The 20736-nt window shown below is 46.7% G+C and overlaps 3 protein-coding genes across 6 annotated transcripts in view; 1 reads left to right on the plus strand and 2 right to left on the minus strand.

Moving 5' to 3' along the window:
* The window catches only part of NLRP12 (NLR family pyrin domain containing 12), a 726895-nt gene that overhangs the window by 357780 nt on the left and 348379 nt on the right, over window positions 1–20736 (plus strand).
* Window positions 156–7288, minus strand: RPS9 (ribosomal protein S9). Of its 3 annotated transcripts, XM_065899684.1 has the most exons (4): window positions 7169–7288; window positions 6828–6950; window positions 1436–1622; window positions 156–400 (listed from the first exon to the last, which is right to left on the minus strand). In XM_065899684.1, the coding sequence occupies exons 1-4, from the start codon at window positions 7263–7265 to the stop codon at window positions 223–225; spliced, it is 585 nt and encodes a 194-aa protein (XP_065755756.1). In that variant the 5' UTR covers window positions 7266–7288; the 3' UTR covers window positions 156–222. The 3 variants fall into 3 exon arrangements, with proteins under 3 accessions (XP_065755756.1, XP_065755757.1, XP_065755758.1); XM_065899685.1 differs by lacking the exon at window positions 6828–6950 and having other exon boundaries at window positions 7169–7265; XM_065899686.1 differs by lacking the exon at window positions 1436–1622 and having other exon boundaries at window positions 381–400; window positions 7169–7265.
* On the minus strand, window positions 14889–19459 carry TSEN34 (tRNA splicing endonuclease subunit 34). Of its 2 annotated transcripts, none has more exons than XM_065899660.1 (4): window positions 19217–19459; window positions 18749–18992; window positions 18333–18590; window positions 14889–15076 (listed from the first exon to the last, which is right to left on the minus strand). In XM_065899660.1, exons 1-4 carry the CDS (start codon window positions 19457–19459, stop codon window positions 14889–14891), a joined length of 933 nt encoding a protein of 310 aa, XP_065755732.1. The 2 variants fall into 2 exon arrangements, with proteins under 2 accessions (XP_065755732.1, XP_065755731.1); XM_065899659.1 differs by having other exon boundaries at window positions 18743–18992.

Raw genomic sequence — 20736 nt, forward strand, 5'->3', positions numbered from 1 at the left:
TGCAGGTGGTCTCAAGCACCTGAACAAAGCCGACCGGGCCCCTCTGTGCACGTGTGGAAACCCGTTGAAGGACGCAGCCTGCACTTCCCACCACAGAAGGCTTGTGTTCAGAGCACGGAGGAAAAGAGGCACACCAATGAACACCAGTTCTGAAGTGTGGATGTCGTTTTATTATCTGACTGGAAAACTAGACTCCATCAGCCCTGGCGGGCCTGGGTGGGCTCAATCCTCCTCCTCGTCATCGCCAGCTCCAGCCCCGCCCTGGCCCTTCTTGGCGTTCTTCCTCTTCACGCGGCCTGGGCGGCCGCCCCCGTACGGAGAACGGAGGGAGAAGTCGATGTGCTTCTGGGAGTCCAGGCGGACAATGAAGGACGGGATGTTCACCACCTGCTTGCGGACCCTGGAGGGGGACGGCAGGTGAGCAGGACAGGGAAGCAGGACGCTGCCCTCCTCTGCGTGTGCTTTGCAGCTGACAGGGCTGGTGCTACAGAGCTGCACTGACTCTGAAGCAATGAACAGGAAGGGCTCCTGACCCTAAAGAACTGCTGTGTGTTCCGGAGAGCTTTCAGGCATCACCTAATTCACACAAATGCATCCACCTTTACATTCACACCTCACAGAAGGCGGGGAGCAATTCAGAAGTAACCCACGAGACCAGAGCGAATGAGGTGAGGCGGCAGCATATAAACCCAAGACCTGCTTTTCAAATTCACAACTGTGCCAGACACTTCAAATATTCTCAGCTGTGTGTGTCACACACTGAGCTCTATTAGCAGGTGCAGTTTCATTGTCTTCGAAGCAGCAACCCCAATTTCAGACAAGCAACGTTGAGAGGCTCCTGCCCATGGGTCACACGGCTAACGCAAGGCTGCGGCAGAAATTCAGTATGCATGCATCCCACCCATTTACTACACAGCTCAACTGGGCCTCATGAACAGGGCCCAATTTACAAAGGGTAAACTGAGTACTCAGATAAAGACCCATCTGGCCTCTGGTCTTCACTGTGGCAGACCTTGGCCTGTGGTGAACTCACCAAATTAAGGCCGACAGGAGAGTGCACTGTGGTGATCAGGGCCTGGAGTGGCTCCACAAGGGTCCACTACACAGCCGAACCCACATAAGTCAGTTATCCCCAATGACTCCTCTCAACTGGACACCAAGGGCTGTTACCTGTCCAGCTACCTGCACGCCTCGTAGAAGCCTTCGCAAGGTGTACGGCTCTGGCCGCAGTGACCCTTGCGCTGGGCTACGGGGGGGATGAGGCTGCCCCCAGCTCCCCCGTGAGCTGTTTGTAGGGGGTCAATCTGCACCCTCAAGGGGAGCTCACACCTTCATCACCTCCAAGGGCTGCACAGGAGATAGGGACAGCGGCTTAGTGAGGGCAACCATCAGAGGGGATGGGGTGGGGAAGGCTCAGGGAGCCCAGAGGTGGTACCTGATATGGCGCTGGCGGATCAGCACACGGGCGTGGTGGATGGACTTGGCCAGGCCCAGCTTGAAGACCTGGGTCTGCAGGCGTCTCTCCAAGAAATCCTCAATCTTCAGGCCCAAGATGTAATCCAGCTTCATCTTGCCCTCGTCCAGCACCCCGATACGGACGAGTCGCCGCAGCAGGGCGTTGCCTGGTAAGAGGGGAAAGAAGGCCTGCCTCAGCATTCTGGCCGACCTCAGACTCCTGGGTTCAAATCCTCCACCTCCAAATCATGGGGGTGGGACAAAGTAGGAAGTAAGAAATAATTCTGATACAGAATTCAACATGCTATTACATGAGCCACTGTGACTAACGGAACCCTCACACTACCCTAAGGCAGGTGGCTACATACAACTCTGCTCACCTGAAAAAGGAAGAACCTTCCAGAGTTGTTGGGAAGAGTAAACGAGACAACCCCCTTGAAAGGCTTAGCATTCATCTGCAAAAGTCTAAGTGCTGCTGTTCCTAAACTATTTCTCCCATAACACAGCAGGATGGCTGAGAGCTAATATTCTAGAGTCAAGAAAGCCCTACTAATCAAATGAGGTTAAACCACCTTCCGTATCTATAATATTGGAACAGTATCAGAACCAATCTTACAGGCCTGAAAAAGACTGGGCATACATTTAAGCTGAGTACATGTCGTCCATTTTATCATTCTGAGATTTTCTACTAAAAAGATGGTGTGGACCTAACAATGCCTGGCATAAAGTAATCCAGCAGAGGTCAGCTTCTACCTTTTACACAACTCTACTTTCAGGAGGCTTCGCTACTTCTTGTCCATGGGCATCCAAAGCTCCACTCAGGACAGCTCTTGGGATGCTGCGGGCAAACCCCTTCCCCCAGGCTCACACTCACTGAGCTCCTTATCACCACACAGCATTATCACTAACACACTGACACTGGGGGTAAGCACCATTACCACCCATCCCCTCCCTTGCCCCCAGGCAAAGCTTGAAGGAAAGATGGCTCACTGTGATGACAAAAGTCTTCCTAGCAGACCAGGAACCTAGCAGACCAGAATCTAAATGGAGAAACATACTATATGTACTATATACCTTTCCCAACACCCCAGGTCATAATATGCACTGAATAAATGCTGAACACAAAACAAGGATATTCTCCCATTTACAACCGCATAAAAGATGAAAAGCCTACACAATGAAAAATATAAGGCACTGATGAAAAATATTTAAGACACAAATAAATGGAAAGATATAGTTAAAATGTCCATACTACCTAAAAGCAATATACAGATTCAATGCAATCCCTATCAAAATTCCAATGCCATTTTTCACAGAAAAAGAACAAAGAATACTAAATTTTTATGGTACCACAAGACCCTGAATAGCTAAAGCCAATCTTAAGAACAAAGCTATATACATTACAAAGCTAGAGTAATCAAAACACTATGATATTGGCATAAAAAACACATCAAAGGAACAGAATAAAGATCCCAGAAATAAACCCACACAAATTAATGGTCAATTTACAACAAAGGAGCCAGGAATATATAACGGGGAAAGAAAAGTCTCGGCAATAAATGGTTGTCGGGAAAACTGGACAGTCACATGCAAGAATGAAACTGGACCCCTACCTTATCCTGTACACAAAAATTAACTCAAAATCGGGAATTCCCAGGCAGTCCAGTGGTTAGGACTGGGTGCTTTCACTGGCGTGGCCCAGGTTCCTCAATCCCTGGTCGGGGAACTAAGATCCCACAAGCTGTGTGGTGGTGGTGCGGGGAGTGGGGGGTGGGGTGGGGGAAGAAACTCAAAATGGATTAAAGACTTGAATATAAGACCTGAAACCATGAAACTCCTAGAAGAAAACGTAGGTAGTAAGGTCCTTGACATATCTTGGAGATGATTTTTTTGGATTTGACCCTAAAGCAAAGGCTACAAAAGCAAAAATCAGGGCTTCCCTGGTGGCGCAGTGGTTGAGAGTCTGCCTGCCAATGCAGGGGGCGCGGGTTCGTGCCCCGGTCCGCGAGGATCCCACATGCCACGGAGCAGCTGGGCCCGTGAGCCATGGCCGCTGGGCCTGCGAGTCCGGAGCCTGTGCTCCGCAACAGGAGAGACCACAGCAGTGGGAGGCCCGCGTACCAAAAACAAAACAAAAACAAAAACAAAAATCAACAAGTAGGACCACACCAAAAAAGCTTCTGCACAGCAAAAGAAATTAACGAAATGAAAAGGCAACATACAGAATGGGAGAAAATATTTGCAAATCATGTATCTAATAAGGGGTTAATACCCAAAATATGTAATGAACTCATACAACTTAAGAGCAGAAATGGACTTCCCTGGTGGCACAGTGGTTAAGGATCCGCCTGCCAATGCAGGGGACACAAGTTCGAGCCCTGGTCCAGGAAGATCCCACACGCCGCAACTAATCTGAGCAACTAAGCCTGTGTGCCACAACTACTGAGCCTGCACTCTAGAGCCCGCAAGCCACAACTACTGAAGCCCAAGTGTCTAGAGCCCATGCTCCGCAACGAGAGGGCACCGCGATGAGAAGTTTGCGCCCCGCAATGAAGAGCAGCCTCCGCTCCCTGCAACTAGAGAAAGCCCACGAGCAGCAATGAAGACCCAACACAGCCAAAACTAAATAAATCTATAAAAAATTATTTTAAAAGCCCAAAAAAACAAACACCTCAATTAAAAATGGGAAGATGATCTGAATAGACATTTTCCCAAAGACATACAGGTGGCCAAAAAGCACAAGGTGCTCAACATCATGAATCATCAGGAGGATGCAACTCAAAAACACAATGAGACCGTAAAACTTCTCATCACAAGAAAATGTTTTATAACTATAAAACTAAGTGTACCTGAAACTAATATAATAACGAATTATAAATTATACCTCAATTTAAAACACAGACGTGATATTCAAATAGTAATATAAAAACATACTCAAAGGTAAACAAAAGTGAGTTTGGGATTATCTACCAGTTTGGACACTTCATGCCTTTTTGTCCTTACATTAGAAAATAGAAACCTGACAATAATTCAACCTGTATTACTTCAAAAGTATATTTCATATTTACTATTAAAACACCTACATCCTTAAACAATGGGGAGGGTCATCAATACAGGAAAAACCTTATGTGGTATGAAGACAAAAATAACACCCATAAACTGCATCTTCAACAGGATCATGTCCAACTACTAAAAATTGTTACATGGGCTCCATGTGGCCAAAGCATTAACAATCAATCAGTTTTCCTTTTTTTTACACTAATTTTATCTATCTGTTTATCTATCTATCCATCTATTTACTTTTATTTGGTTGTGCCAGGTCTTAGTTGAGGCAGGCTGGCTCCTTAGCTGCAGCTCGAGGGCTCCTTAGTCGTGGCATGCATGTGGGATCTAGTTCCCTGACCAGGGATCGAACCCAGGGCCCTGCATTGGGAGCGTGGAGTCTTAACCACTGGAAGCCCCCCAGAATCAGTTTTTTAAATGTAAAATCCAAACCAATAAATTTTTTAAAAATGTAAGCCAGTGGGCACCTCAGTGGCAAAGGGGCCCTTGTCACTATGGCATGCGGCAAGCCTGTAAGTGCCTTAGTTTCTAATGTGAAAAATGGATGTAACACCTGTCCTCCTTAAGCTGGTGTAAGGAAGGAGTTCACACCTGTAAGGGACTGAATGAACCAGTAAGTCTTTTTATCAGATGAGACTCTCACACCTTAGTGGGAAAGGCTGCAGAGCAGAGCAAAAGCCTGAGAGCTCGCAGGCTCCTCCTCCCCACCCCAGGAATCTAAAGAGCTTCCTTCACTAGAAAGTGTGCTACCTGATGCTTCCCTCTCGCAACTTCCACCCGGAAAACCAAATAATCCCTGGACACTGGCCTCTCACGCTGCCCTATGCCATCTCTTGGTCACATGACTGCTTATCACCTAAGTTTCTCTGTGATTATCTCTATCTTCAGCAAGCTCCCCGAGACCAGAACCAGCTTCGGTCTGTCCCCCAGACTCAGGGATAAAGTCCCACCCAACACCAGTGTCCATGGGGGAGATTCCTCAATTATCATGAGACTGTCAAAGCAGTTTATGGGTCTAGGACAGATAAAAGTGATAAATGTGTGGTAGGTAGTTAAACACGCTCCAAGCCTTTCTCAACCTCTAGTATGGATGACCACTCATGCTTAACAGCGAGGAGTGTAACAGCACTTCCTTAGCCACAGTTTGGGAGAAAAATCAGACTAGCAACCCTGATTGACAATAAAAAGTGAGGTGCCCAAGGAAGCCTGGTGGGTTTCCCAGCCCCTCCTGCTTTTCACCAGAAATCAAGATTTCCCAGGGACAGGCCAAAAGCAAGTTATCAAGATGACACCTAGGCGGTGGCCAATTTTAGAGGCAACTAAAAACAAGCTGTAGACACTCTGAGTAAACTTCATGTTGTGTAAGTTTTATCCCAATAAAAACTGTTACAAAAAAAATAAACAAGAAACAAAAAAGATACAGAACCACCTACAGCCAAACTCACATCTGTTAGAATCACAAACTGTATGTATGTATGTGTGTACATATGTATCTTCCACACCAGGATACAATGTAGAACACACTAACCAAGTCTACTGATTACACCTTATTACACTTAGACACTGTTTCAACTTTTGGTGATGTTCTCCAAGCTTTCCCTGGAATCCTCATTCCATCCCCATAGCTGAACTCACCTTAACTCTGGAGCCTGCCCTCCAGTCCCACCTATGGTGGGAGGCCTCTGGCCATTTGCTCATTTGAAGTATTATCAGTACCTGCTATGAGGTTGCTTGTGCAGATTAAATAATGTACACCAAGAGCTTAGAAAAAGGCATTCAGTGAGCTTTATATAATACCAGCTATCTTAATGTTTTTGCCACTTGACAATCTAAGAGGTCCTACTAAAATTTGATCATGTCAATCATTCCTTCCAAAAGCCCTCCATTAACTCCCCATCTCAAAGTAGAAATTCAGAACTTTAAGAGTCTAAAAGATGATAAATTCTGTCACGTGTACCTTACCACAATTTTTTTAGTCACTGTAATTACTATACGATCTGTACCCTCTCCAAAATCACCTGGAATGTTCTTCCCTGTGAAATCCACAGGTCCTCTCCTGTTCAGACCTTGAGTAAATGTCCTTGACCCCCACGTTAAAGCAGGCAAGTGTACACAGTAAAGCTCGCTCCCTACTAGAACCATCCAGCATTTCAGAAATTTCAGTCTACTCCCACCCCCGGTGAACAAGACACATAAGCATCAGTACTGTTTTGCTACACTGTGTACAGCTAGAGCCAGGTGGCCAAGCTTGCTGAGCACTGTTAGTTCTAATCAAGAGGAAACTGAAGCCCAACGTTTCCCATACACACCTTCAAACAGACGCCGCGGGTCTTTCTCATCCAGCGTCAGCAGCTCCCGGGCAGCCTTGCGGATCTTGGCCAGGGTAAATTTGACCCTCCAGACCTCACGTTTGTTCCGGAGCCCATACTCGCCTGCAAAGAATGGGCAAACAAGTTCAGTCCCACGGACTAATGAAAAGGATTGGTGGTTTCGTCGTACAGAAAATCTAAACAACGAACGATCCCGAATTTGGGGAAGGGGGGGGGGGGGACACACCGAAGGGATTCCAGTAGAATGAGCACGTGGGCAGCCTCACCCACGTGTTAGCTTCCCCGGCCCGGGAAGCAGAAACCCTGCATTAGTCACTCACCGATCAGCTTCAGCTCTTGGTCGAGGCGGGATTTCTCGAAGGGTCTCCGCGGGGTTACATAGGTTTTGCGACAAACCCAGCTCCGGGCCACCGGCATGCTGGCTCTACTTGCCCGTCTGTGCGGAAAGGAGAGGGGACAGTGAGGACTCGGAGCAGCGCCTGCGCAGTCCCACAACTCAGCTAGAACCTCGCGGCGCCCAGCAAAATATCGCGAGAACCGTCCCTCAACCTTTTATAACCGATACCATTCCCACTACTCTACAACCACCTTCATCTCACTTGCATCTTCTCTAGCGAACTCATTAAAGCTCGGATGGTCCGCAAGACCCTACAACCCACACCCGGAATAAAGAACACAGCACTACACCTCACCTTCGCGCCCGCTTCGGTAACCGAGAAAGAGACGCACGCGTCCCCCGGTCGCGCTCTTATAGCAGCGCCGCCGTCCTGTGACGTCAGCACGCGCAGCGCCCGCCTGTACCAATCAGAAAAGACGTTGGCGGGCGGAAAAAGCAATAGAGACGAGAGGTTGGGCCAGAGCGGCGTGCTAAGTTGGGAGGACCCCGTCTCTACCTGACAAGGTGTCGGAGCATCGTCCGGTGAGAAGTGAGGACTCCTCTCTGCCCTCGGGTGGTTACTTAAGTGCCGTCAGCTAGCCTCTGAGTCGCGGTATAAAGTTGGAGTATTCACCGCCACCGCCACTAGACTTCAGCCGGCTCCGTCTCTGAAAAGATCCCCAGACGGTTGGAGCTGTGCGAAATCAAAGCTCCTTCCAGAAGATAATGTTATATCCATGAATAATGAAAAAAATCATTTTTCATATCAGAATGTCAACCCGAAGCACAGCCAGAAGCCAGTCTGCCCTTTTGAACCCTAAAACAAATCCTCTACTCGTGAAGCTTTGAGCCTTAGGGGAACAGGGAAAAAATAATAATAAAGTAGATCATTTCAGAGTGGTGCTCTGAAGAAAGTAAATTACTGATAATGACTGAGGGAAAATGGTACTCCAGATAGGATGGTCAGGGAAGCCTCTTTAAGAAGGTGACTGACTTTTTTTTAACTTAAGACCCAATGATTAAAAGGCTTTGTGCCTCTTTATCAAAGACAGCAGTTTACATCCTGAGGTTTCCTTTGGGTTTCCAGAACAGGGAAAATGTTCTGACACCTCTTGTTATAAACCTGGAGCAATTTATACATTGTTTTTTGATCTCCTCAGCCAACTTCTTCCTCTCAGACAGGATTATTTCCTCTAGTCCTTTCCTCTCTGGGATAATCCCATTCACACCAATGACTTTCTTTATCGCTGTTAGATAATATTTAATGAGCACTCTAAATGCGCTAGGCTTTGGGCTAAACACCTTATGGGTTTTTTGGTTTTTTGGTTTTGTTTGTTTTGTTTTTAATTCGTGTGACCCATGATTTCCATTACTAAAAATAGTAACAGGTAACATTCTGGAATATTTACTATGTATCAGGCCCTGTTCTCAGAACTTTACATATGTTAACTTACTTAATACATATTTAAGGAGGACTCTCAGAGAAGTTGCCCTCCCTGATAGTAATACTTTTATAGATGCTTGCTTAAGGAGCACTAATACTATTATCCTATTTTATAGAGGCAGATACTGAGGCACCAAAAAGTGGTTACAGAACTTGCCCAAGACTGCACAAAGTGGAAATAAATTAAGACTGACCGGATGAGAACAAGCAAAGGCTATCTATTCAGCGTAAGGGAGTCAGTCACCATCACTCATGTTTTGGCAGAGACTCAAAGGCAGGCAGAGGTGTGGGAAAGCTATATAGCAGAAAAAAAGGAAAGGCTTCAGGTGTCCCAGATTGGAGGCTGTCGTCATGGAGAAGCTAGACATGGGCAGACTAGAAGTTAGGTACCCTATGCGATTGGTTGGGGTACATATTTGGCTTTCTTTTCTTGGTCCTAAATTGGAGGTGGGGACAAAAATTAGTACAGTTGTGAATTACTAATCAAGTCCTGGCCCTTTTGGACCTATTGTTGTAGGGGTTATTATTTGGCCCCTTGGATTGTTACTTCCTACAAGCCTGCCTTATAGCAGGCTGGCTTCCTGAGTTGTTTTTGTTTATTGAAGTATAGTTGATTTACAATATTGTGTTAGTTTCACTTGTACAGCAAAGTGATTGAGTTATAAATATATATATTTTTCAGATTCTTTTCCATTATAGGTTATTACAAGATATTGAATATATTTCCCTGTGCTATACAGTAAATCCTTGTTTTTTATCTATTTCACATATAGTAGTGTGTATGTTAACCCCAAACTCCTAATTTATCATTCCTCCCCCACATTGTCCCCCTTGGTGACCATAAGTTTGTTTTCTATGTCTGTGAATCTGTTTCTGTTTTGCAAATAAGTTCATTTGTATCATTTTTTTAGATTCCACATATAAGTGATATCATAGAATACTTGTCTTTCTCTGTCTGACTTACTTCACTTAGTATGAAAATCTCTATGTCTATGTTGCTGCAAATGGCAATATTTCATTCTTTTTATGGCTGAGTAACATTCCATTGTATATATACACCACATCTTCTTTATCCATTCATCTGTTGATGGACATTTAGGTTGCTTCCATGTCCTGGCTATTGTAAATAGTGCTGCAATGGACATTGGGTGCGTGTATCTTTTCGAAGTATGGTTTTCCCTGGATATATGCCCAGGAGTGGGATTGCTGGATCATATGATAATTCTATTTTTAGTTTTTGAAGGAACCTCCATACTGTTCTCCATAGTGGCTGCACCAATTTACATTCCCACCAAGAGTGTAGGAGGGTTCCCTTTTCTTCACACCCTCTCCAGCCTGTATTATTTGTAGACTTTTTGATGATGGCCATTCTGACCAGTGCTGAGCTGTTTATTATAGACAAGGGGTCTGGTTTTCTGGGCAGGCTGTGGATCAGAGTTCTGTTTTCATATATGATCTGGCCGTTGTCTATTTGTATATTCAGTCTCTCAGCAACTAGAAGTCAGGCCAGCATTGCAGCTGGGACGGTCTGGCTCCATAGCCCATGCTCTTCACCGCTGTTTTATGCAGCTGCTGTCCAGCAGACTCAGCAGTCAGTATTCCCTCCTCAGAGCAACAGTCCCACTCAATCCTTTCCTTCATGACATCATCCTGCGGGATCCAGATGCTTCGGTTCAAATTCAGCAATCCTCAATTACTAGCTCTAATACCTCAGACAAGTTTCTCAATCATTCTGTGCCTCAGCTTCCCCATCTATAAAATGGGGGTGACGACCGCACCCACCTCATAGGGTTATCATAAGGGTGAAATGATGCGATCTATGCAAATTGCTTAGGATGGTGCTTGGTGCCAAGAAAGCACTCAGCGTTAGCTACCGTTATTATTCTCTCATTGTATTTCTGTATCTGTCAAACTACCTCGCTCTTTTTTGTTTTCTTGTTTACAGGTTAGCTCCCAGACAAAAAAGTTATAGGAGGGCAGGGACTTCCCTGGTGGTGCAGTGGTTAAGACTCCACGCTTCCAATTCAGGGGGCCTGGGTTCGATCCCTGGTCAGGGAACTAGGTCCCACGTGCATGACGCAACTAAGAGTTCGCATGCCACAACTAAGGAGCCAGCAAGCTGCAACTAAGGAGCCCGCCCAACGCAACCAAATAAATATTTTTTAAAATTTTTAAAAATAAATTTTTTTAAAAGTCTATAGGAGGGCAGAGACCTCATCTTTCCTGTTTATCAGTGTCTTAGCACAGGCTTAACATATAAGCTGACAGTCAAAACATTGTTAAATGTATGAATAACTTAACTATACATGCATCATTGGTGTTTCAGAGTTTCCAACAACCCCCTCCTCAGGTTCGATTCATTTGCTAGAGCAGCTTACAGAACTGAGAAACACCTTACTTACTAAAATTAGAGGTTTATTATAAAAGGATATAACCCAGGAACATCCAGATGGAAGAGATGCACAGGGCAATGTATAGGGAAAGGGTGATGACCTTCCCCGCTCATCATTGCTTTAATTTGCATTCCTTGATGACAGATGATGTGGAACATCTTTTCACGTGCGTATTGGCATCTTTTTATATTCTTTGGTGAGGTATCTGTTAAGGTCTCTGGTCCATTTTTTAAATCAGGTTGTTTTCTTATTGTTGACTTTGAAGAGTTCTTAGTATATTTTGGATAACAATCCTGTATCAGATGTGTCTTTTGCAATATTTTCTCACAGAAGTTTTTTAATTTTAACGAAGTCCAGCGTATCTACTTTTTCTTTCACAGATCATGCCTTTTAGTGCCATATCTAAAATGTCATTGATGGTACTTCCCTGGTGGCACAGTGGTAAAGAATCTGCCTGCCAATGCAGGGGACACCGGTTCCAGCCCTGGTCTGGGAAGATCCCACATGCTGAGGAGCAACTAAGCCCTTGTGCCACAACTACTGAGCCTGCGTGCCACAACTACTGAAGCCCCCTCCCCGCCTAGAGCCCATGCTCTGCAACGAGAAGCCACTGCAATGAGAAGCCCACTCGTCGCAACTAGAGAAAGCCCACACGCAGCAACGAAGACCCAACGCAACCATAAATAAAAATAAATGTATTTAAAAAGTAATAAATAAAGTAAAATGTCATCGCCATACCCAAGGTCATCTAGGTTTTCTCCTATGTTATCTACCTGGAGTTCTATAGTTTTGCATTTTTACATTTAGGTCGATGATCCACTTTGAGTTAATTTTTGTAAAGGGTGTAAAGTCTGTACCTGGGTTTTTTCTTTTTTGCATGTGGAGGCCCTCAGAATAGTTTTTTTTTTTTTTTTTTTTCGGTACGCGGGCCTCTCACTGTTGTGGCCTCTCCCGTTGCGGAGCACAGGCTCCAGATGCACAGGCTCAGCGGCCATGGCTCACAGGCCCAGCTGCTCCACGGCATGTGGGATCTTCCCGGACCGGGGCACGGACCCGTGTCCCCTGCATCGGCAGGCGGACTCTCAACCACTGCGCCACCCGGGGAGCCCAGAATGGTTTTTAATGAGGAACTTTTGAGAGGAAAGACTCAGGACGCAGGTACTGAGTCATCAAAGTACTTTGTTGTAGAGAGAAGAGAGGTATTGGAGAAATTACAAAACAGGCAAAAGTATAGAGTGTTAGCCAGGCAGGAGTTAGTATCCTAGTTTAAATTAAAATCTAAGCTTAGGGAATTCCCTGGAGGCCCAGTGGTTAAGACTCCGTGCTTCCACTGCAGGGGGTGCGGGTTCTATCCCTGTTTGGGGAACTAGGATCCCACATGCCACGCGGTGTGGCCAAAAATAAATAAATAAATAATCTAAGCTTGCAGGACATCAAGAGTCTATCAAGTTTATTCACCAAATAGGGCAAGAAAGAAAGAAGAAATTGGGGGAGGGGTAGAAATTGAGAACCAGAGGTGGAGACTTTCAGCCCCAGAATTTTCACCATGTGACTGTATTACAGTAACGAAATCTATGTGACCAAACAAAGCTACACATTTAAAAAATCAAAATATAGGAACTTCCCTGGTGGCGCAGTGGTTAAGAATCTGCCTGCCAATGCAGGGGACATGGGTTTGGGCCCTGGGCCGGGAAGATCCCACGTGATGCGGAGCAACTAAACTTGTGCGCCACAACTACTGAAGCCCGCGCTCCTAGAGCCCATGCTCCACAACGAGAAGTCACCCCAATGAGAAGCCCGCGCACCGCAACGAAGAGTAGTCCCCGCTCGCCGCAACTAGAGAAAGCCCACGCACAGCAACAAAGACCCAATGCAGCCAAAAATAAATAAATTTATTAAAAAAAAAAAAAAAAAGACTTTGCCTTCTAATGCAGGGGTACGGGTTTGATCCCTGGTTGGGAAGCTAAGATCCCACATGACTCACGGCCAAAAAACCAACACATAAAACAGAAGCAGTATTATAGCAAATTTAATAAAGACTTTAAAAATGGCTCCCCTGGTCCAGGAACTAAGATCCCACATGCTGTGGGGCTAACTAAACCCGCGTGCCGCAACTACTGAGTCCATGGGCCACCACTAGAGGGCCAGAGCGCCGCAACTACAGAGCCCCTGCGCTCTGGAGCCCACATGCCACAACAAAAGGATCCTGCATGCCGCAACTAAGACCCAACACAACGAAAAATAAATAAATATTAAAGATAATAATAATGGGGCTTCCCTGGTGGCGCAGTGGTTGGGAGTCCGCCTGCCGATGCAGGGGACACGGGTTCGTGCCCCGGTCTGGGAGGATCCCACATGCCGCGGAGCGGCTGGGCCCGTGAGCCATGGCCGCTGAGCCTGCGCGTCCGGAGCCTGTCCTCCGCAACGGGAGAGGCCACGACAGTGAGAGGCCCGCGTAACGCATAAAAAAAAAAAAAAAAAAAAAAAAAAAGATAATAATAATGTTTAAAAAACTGTTTTAAATAAATAAAAATGGTCCACGTCTAGAAAGTCTAAAAAAAAAATCAATGTATAAATATTGGAAGCTGGTACTGGTAACGTTCTAGTGATTTCTTAAGCAGAAAGGCGCTATATAGATTGTTTTACAAATGCATATTTCATACGTATGTGTTTTAGCTTTTGTAAAAAATTGCGGAATAGAACATACACTTAAAGGAGGATCTAAAATACAAATGTATGGTATAAAAAGTAATTCTAAGGGCTTCCCTGGTGGCGCAGTGGTTGAGAGTCTGCCTGCCGATGCAGGGGACGCGGGTTCGTGCCCCGGTCCGGGAAGATCCCACATGCCGCGGAGCGGCTGGGCCCGTGAGCCATGGCCACTGAGCCTACACGCCCGGAGCCTGTGCTCTGCAACGGGAGAGGCCACAACAGAGAGAGGCCCACGTACCGCAAAAAAAAAAAAAAAAAAAAAAAAAAAAGTAATTCTCCAAACACCTGAATAAACACCACCCGAGGCAAGAAAAAGACCACCCCTGACATTCCCCTCCCTACTCCAAATGGCTATCCTAAAACTGCAACACTCGCTTCCTTCTTTTCTTCATGTGTTATTTTTATTTATGCCTTTGCATGCATCTGAAATGTCTGGTAAAAATGTTTTCAAAAGGAAGTTTAGTGCAGTGGAAGAGCTCAAAAATTCGGTGTCAGAAAGGCCAAGTTTGGGAATCACCTGGCGGTCCAGTAGTTAGGACTCCGCGCTTTCACTGCTGAGGGCCCAGGGTTCAATCCCTGGTCGGGGAACTAGGATCCCACAAGACGCACAGTGCAGCCAAATAAATAAATTAATCAATCAATTAAAAAAGAAAAAAGAAAGACCAGGTTTTAAATCCCAGCCCTGCTCCCTACTAGATGTGTGACCTCAGACAAGTCATTTCCCCTCCTCCAGGCCTTTTCCTCATCTGTACAAGCAGACACAAATGGCCACATTTCCCAGGACTGTCATAAGGATTCAAATCACAAACTCCACATTTATTCAACAAGTTTATTGAGACCTTTTGGGACCTAAGCCCTGTAGGAAACAGAGATGAATCAGCTTTCACACTCAAGAAACTCACAGTTGGAAATAGGTAACTATAAAAACAACACAGCCACTAAGTGCTTTGAATCAGGGAGGGACATGAGAAGGATGTAGTGTTTATAAATCTGGAATCAAAAACTAACTGCCGAGAGAGGCAGGAGGGTGGTCGAGCCTCCCACTCGGAGATGAGCTTGGGACCATCTAGAAAGGCTCTTGCCAAGGACACAGGCACGTGCCCACAGGTCTCTGGAGTTCACTGCAGGCTGGCCCACTGCAGGGATGTGTAGACCACCTTACCATCAGGCTGCGGAGAGCAAAGCAGCAGTGTCTTTCTGACACTGGTGCCGAGGCGGCCAGCAGAAACCAGGTCCTGGAGTGGGATGGGGTCCCCGGGAGCCCAGCACTGAGCGATGTAGTGAGCATGGAAACGGAGCGGGTCGCCTGGGTGAAGGAGAGAGGCAGGTAGCACTTTCCAGCGGCAGGGAGCTGGAAGACACTGGGACGTCCACACAGAGGACATGGGGATGGTTCCAGCTATCACTACCAGTATTTTAAAAGACACCCCTGGACCTTGGAGGCGGGGCAAGTTGACACACATGTATAGCACAAGCTTATTTAAAAAACAAAAATGAAAACAAATAATTGAATACATCGTTGTCAGTCAAAGCCATGAGGAACTCAAAAGGGTATCATGTAAATATCCAATGAGAAGTGACTCTAACAGACTAAAAGAAATAAGAAAACAATTTACAATAGGATGGCGTAATAAAATAGAAGAAAGGAGTCAAAAAAATTTTTCTGAAAAGGGCCAGAGAGTAAATATTTTCAGTTTCTGTGGGCCATGCTGCCAACATTCAAATCTGCCACTCTAGCACAATAGTAGCTACAGAGCGTATGTAAGCAAATGGACAAGGCTGTGTTCCAATAAAACTGTGTAAAAAAAACCAGTCAGTGGGCCGGATTTGACCTGGGCTATAGTTTGCCCCCGGATTAGATGAATGCTTTCAAGTAAAGTAGGACCCTGAGTAGGGCACTTTCCAGAAAACTAACAGGTAACATAAATCTAAAAGAGCAAAGCTTCCAGCAATTCTACTCCTGGGTATTTATCTGAAAAAAAATGAAAACACTAATTTGAAAAGATACACACACCTCTATGTTTACTGCAGCATTATTTACAATAGCCAAGATATGAAAGCAACCTAAATGCCCATCAATAGATGAAAGAATAAAGAAGATGCGGTATTTATACACACACACACACACACACACACACACACACACACACACATACAACACAATACTACTCAGCCATAAAAAAGAATGAAATCTTGGGATTTTTGACAACATGGATGGACCTCTATCAGCATAATAGAGGGTATTATGCTAAGTGAAATAAACTAGAAAAAGACAAATACTGTATGATTTTATTTATATGTGGAATCTAATGAACAAACATAACTAAACAAAAACAGAGTCATAGATACAGAGAAGAAACAGGTGGCTGTCAGGGGGAGGAGGGCTGGGGGAGGAACTAGGAAGATTGAGGAGTTCAAACTTTCAGTTACAGAATAAATGACTCACAGGTAAGAAATGTACAGTGTGGGAAATATAGTTAATAATTATGTAATGTCTTTGTATGGTGACAAATGGTAACTAGACTTATGGTGCTCGTTTTGAAATGTATAGAAATATAAAATCACTATATTGCATACCAGGAACTTACACAGTACTATAGGTCAATTATACTTCAAAAATAAACAAAGACATAGAAAAAGAGATCAGATTTGTGGTTACCAGCAGCAGAGGATGGAGGGAGGGGGAATTGGATGAAGGTAGTCAAAAGGTACAAACTTGCAGTTATAAGATAAATAAGTACTAGGGACGTAATGTACAACAGGATAAATATAATTAACACTGCTGTTCATTATATATAAACAGTGTTAAGAGAGCAAATAAATCCTAAGGCTTCTCATCAGGAGGAAAAACTTTTTTTTTCTATTTCTTTAATTTTGTGTCTGTATGAAATGATGGATGTTCACTAAATTTACTGTAGTCAACATTTCATGATGTGTATAAGTCAAATCATTATGCTGTACCCCTTAAACTTATAGAGTGCTGTATGTCAATTATGTCTCAATAAAACGGAGGGAAAAAATAAATAAATAAAAGAGCAAGGCTATAAGACCTTCCATCTGAGGGGATGTCATAGCAGCTATAAATCAAGGCCCTCCCTGGCAGCTGGGTTTCCAGCAAGAACCTCTCCAGGAGCCAGGCACCTCTCTGGTTCTTATGATACCTCAGTCAACTGAGAAAGAAGCATCAAAATGCTTGAGAAGTTACCCCAAAATTGTTTTCCAAGAAACTTAGCATCTTTTAACCTCAGGAAGATTTAGAGTTAGACTTAGAAATATGTATTTAAGAGATTCAGACCTTGAATACTAATCTTCAGGAGACAAAGATTTTATGTATATTTGATACATTGAGTATTTATTGTTTTAGAAATATTGACCTATTACAAGTAACAGGTCAGCCTTGTGGTTTAGTTTCAAATGTGTGATTGAGTGATTGATTTAGACTTATTTTAATCTGAAGTTTTAGTAAGTCTATTAACAGTGTAAGAATATAAACTTAAAAATCACCCCAGTTATAACTTATTAGAGTTAAGTTATTGGCAAGATTCATAATCAGAAAGCTGCAGAACTTAAAATATATATATATTAAATTTTAAAATGCAGTTTATAATGTTTGAAACTACTTAATTCCTTTTGTAAATGGGATCAAACATGAATTAATGGTCCCCTTAAAATCTGGTAGATTGAAAAAATTAAGTTTTATAAAGTGAACTGAAAGCTTAGAAAAAACCTAGAAATTAGCATTTGTATGTTTAGTCAGTTGAATATTCATTTGCAAAACCAAAATAATCTTTTTTTTTTTTTTTTTAGCATACAAAAATCACCCCAAAAAAACAGTATCAAAGTAATTAAACCATGGTTACTTATAGAGAATGGGGCAGGGAAACTGTTCTCAGCTCCTAAATCAGTCAGTTAAATTTTAGTCTGAGAAGAGAATAAGCCTGTCAACTCATCTGCAGGGAACTTAGCGGACAGTCTCCAATGAATGGCTAAGATCTGACTGCTTATCAGGCAGTTCTATCTATGTTCTTAAGGAGAACAAACAGAGTGATTTTCTGCACTTTTTTTTTAACCTTTAAGTTACACAATAAATTCAAAAATTAACTGATTCATCAAAAGTCCCCCTTACCTATTCCTGATGCAGATTCCCTCCCAGAACTATTAACTATTTGTCTTTGGGCTGGAGCAAATCCTTTCAAGCTTTTTTCCCACTTGCTTGATAGGATTCTCTGGCTACTTCGTACTCCACTTTAAGTTCTTTTCATATTCTTTCACTAGAGCCACAATTTTTAAGACTACTTAAATAATTTGTCTATAACTGCATAACAGTATAAAATATGATTTACTTTTTACTATACATGTTTTTTATGAGCTGTTCTTTTTTTTTGCCCCCTTTTTTCATTTACTAAACTGCCCTTCAAATGAGCACGGGTTCCCAAATGTTTCCTGTCCTTCCATGGTTTCAGAGGCTGAGAAAATGAAACCAAAAAAAGAAAAGAAAAATGCAGAATGTAGTGGGATTGTGAAGAAATGAGTGGCAATCAGAGGTCCCAACACAAACTCACCGGGATAGACCAGGAAGTCGCCCCCGAACTTGCCAGCCGCACTGAGGAAGAAGCCTCGCTCCCACAGGTCTCTGTAGATGCTGTAGCGAAGCTCGTGGGCAGGACGGCCAGCGTGGGGCCAGTCTTTGGACTGGACACGCCAGTCCAGGGGCCTAGCCTTGATGGGCCGAGGCCTAGCAGTGGCCAGCTGGATGAGCAGAGCCGACCTGGGCAAAGGAGCCACCCCATTTGAAGGCCCTGGCTGGGGAGAGGAGGAGCCTGGTGGTGGTGGGGGGGGGAATCCAAGAGAGTTTGGTGAATCCAAGGGGCAAGGTTTTCCCAGCCCCAGGGAGAACCAGCCCTAGATTCCCTGCCAAAATTCCCAAAGATCTCTTCCCTCCTTCCCCTGGTCCCTGGACTCCAACTCCCACCTTCACCTGCTTCCTCATGCTCTCCAGCAGCCTGGCCAGCACTGGCCTCATTCTCTTCTGCAGCTTGGTTCCCACCGGCCTCCTGGCTCCCGCTGGTCCCTGATTTCTGTTCCAGCTTCTGCTTCTTCGCAGCCTGGCCCTCTGCAATCTTCTCTAGGAGCTCCTGACGACGGGTCTCACGGGCCTCAGCTGCCAGAGCACTTTGCTCCTGGAAGCCCTGTTCTTGCTGGCGCTTGAAGGATGCCAATGCCTGAGAAGTAAACTTAGCTGTAATCTCAGGATTCAGGAATGCCCTGCCTTAGGAAGCTAGGAATCCTGAGTCCCTGGCGCCTCCCAACCTCGGGGCGCCAACCCGGGGATCCCAGTATCCTACTCAGAGTATTTCAGAATCCAGGACTGCTAGACCCCTCCCACTTCAGGGACCTGTTGTCCCCAGCCTCTTCTCCCGCAGGCGCCCCCAACCTGCCCCCTTACCAGGCTGTGCTGGCGGGGATCCGGGCGCGGGGCGCTGACTAGGGTCACCGCGCCGATCTCTGCCAGCAGCCGCGCCTCTTCGGGCATCAGCAGCAGCGGGAGGCCCAAGCGCGAGTTCTGGCGGGGTCCGCGGGGCAGGGCGCCGACCGTGCGGCCCCCTACTCCCAGGCGCTCCCGCAGCGCCTGCACCGCCTCGGCCCCCCACACCAGGGAGCGGCCGTTCGCCACCTCCACCACCAGCATCCTCCTGCGGGAGGCCAGGGGCACAGCAGTCACCCACAGAGCTGCACGTCTCTCGCCGCCCGATTCGCGCCGCGGGGAGGCCTCCCACCGCCTGGCGGGGGGGAGGGCGGTCTCGGCGAAGCCCCGCCCCTGAGTCTCGGGGGTAGGAGCCTCGCTCAGTGCCGCGTTCGCCACCTGCTGAGCGGGAGGGCCAGGCTCCGCCGCCTGGGCGCGGGACTCCGCCCTCGGGCGATCCCGCCAGGCCCCGGGGCTGACAGAGACGAGGCCCCGCCCCGAACCGAGCCGCGGGGCCCCGCTGGGGCGTCTCGGACCCCGCGGTCAACATTCTGGTCTGGGCCAACACTGCCATGCCGGCCCACCCGCCTCGGAGCAAAGCCTGCCCCAGCACGGGCCACGCCCCCTTCGAAAGATCCATTTCGGCGTCGCCCTTCGGGTGTCCCCGTCAGGTGTCGGGACCTCCAGAGGCCAAAGCCCCGCTGAGGCCACGCCCTCTTCGGGTTGCTCGGCACTTGGCTCCCCCCTTTCCGCACCCCCGGGGTTCGGCCTCAGGTCCCCTTGCTCTGAGTCGGGCTCCTAGAATACGAAGCCCCGCCCCCGCCCGAGCGTGACCGGTCCGTAAGTTCGGGAGTCCTCGGCTCAGCCGAACCGCAGCACCGCCCCGTCCCGAACATAAGGGGTTCAGCGTTCGGGCGTCCTCGGCTCCAGTCAATCACATAGCCTGAGGCCCCGCCCCCTCCGGCCGCCTGAGCTCCCCCAGTTGGAGCTCGTGCCCCACGTTAGAACCCCACAGCCGGAAGCCCGGTCCCCTGAACACCCGCCGTCTGTTCTCCGTTCGGGCGGGCTCACCCCACTCGTGAGCGCTCCCTTCAGAATGTGGCACAGTCCTCTGATAGAACCAGCTAGTCACCTCGTAAACACCAGCTCGCAGTCCCGGCGGAGCCACCCCCTTACGTAGCTCGCCACGCGCTGCTTCCTCCACCCCCCCATGCCTACCCCCTGCGTCGATTTCGTCATGCCGCCACCTCAGCGGAGCGGGAAGTCTGGGACCCGCCCCGCAGGGCCGTATCCCTGCCTTCTCCCTAAAGTGAAACCCCCTTGAGCCCGCCCCTCGAACCGCACCTCCCTCCTCGGTTCCGGGACTTGGAAATGGGAGGCTCCTTACGCTGGACCCGACCCCTTGGCACCACGGCCCGGGGCCCCGCCCCCTTCAGGCCGGGACGCTGTTTGCCACGCCCCCTTGGAATACTCCTGAGCCCCGCCTCTTTCGTGTTGCCTAA

Source organism: Phocoena phocoena, chromosome 20, assembly GCF_963924675.1.
Source record: "Phocoena phocoena chromosome 20, mPhoPho1.1, whole genome shotgun sequence".
Classification (NCBI taxonomy): domain Eukaryota; kingdom Metazoa; phylum Chordata; class Mammalia; order Artiodactyla; family Phocoenidae; genus Phocoena; species Phocoena phocoena.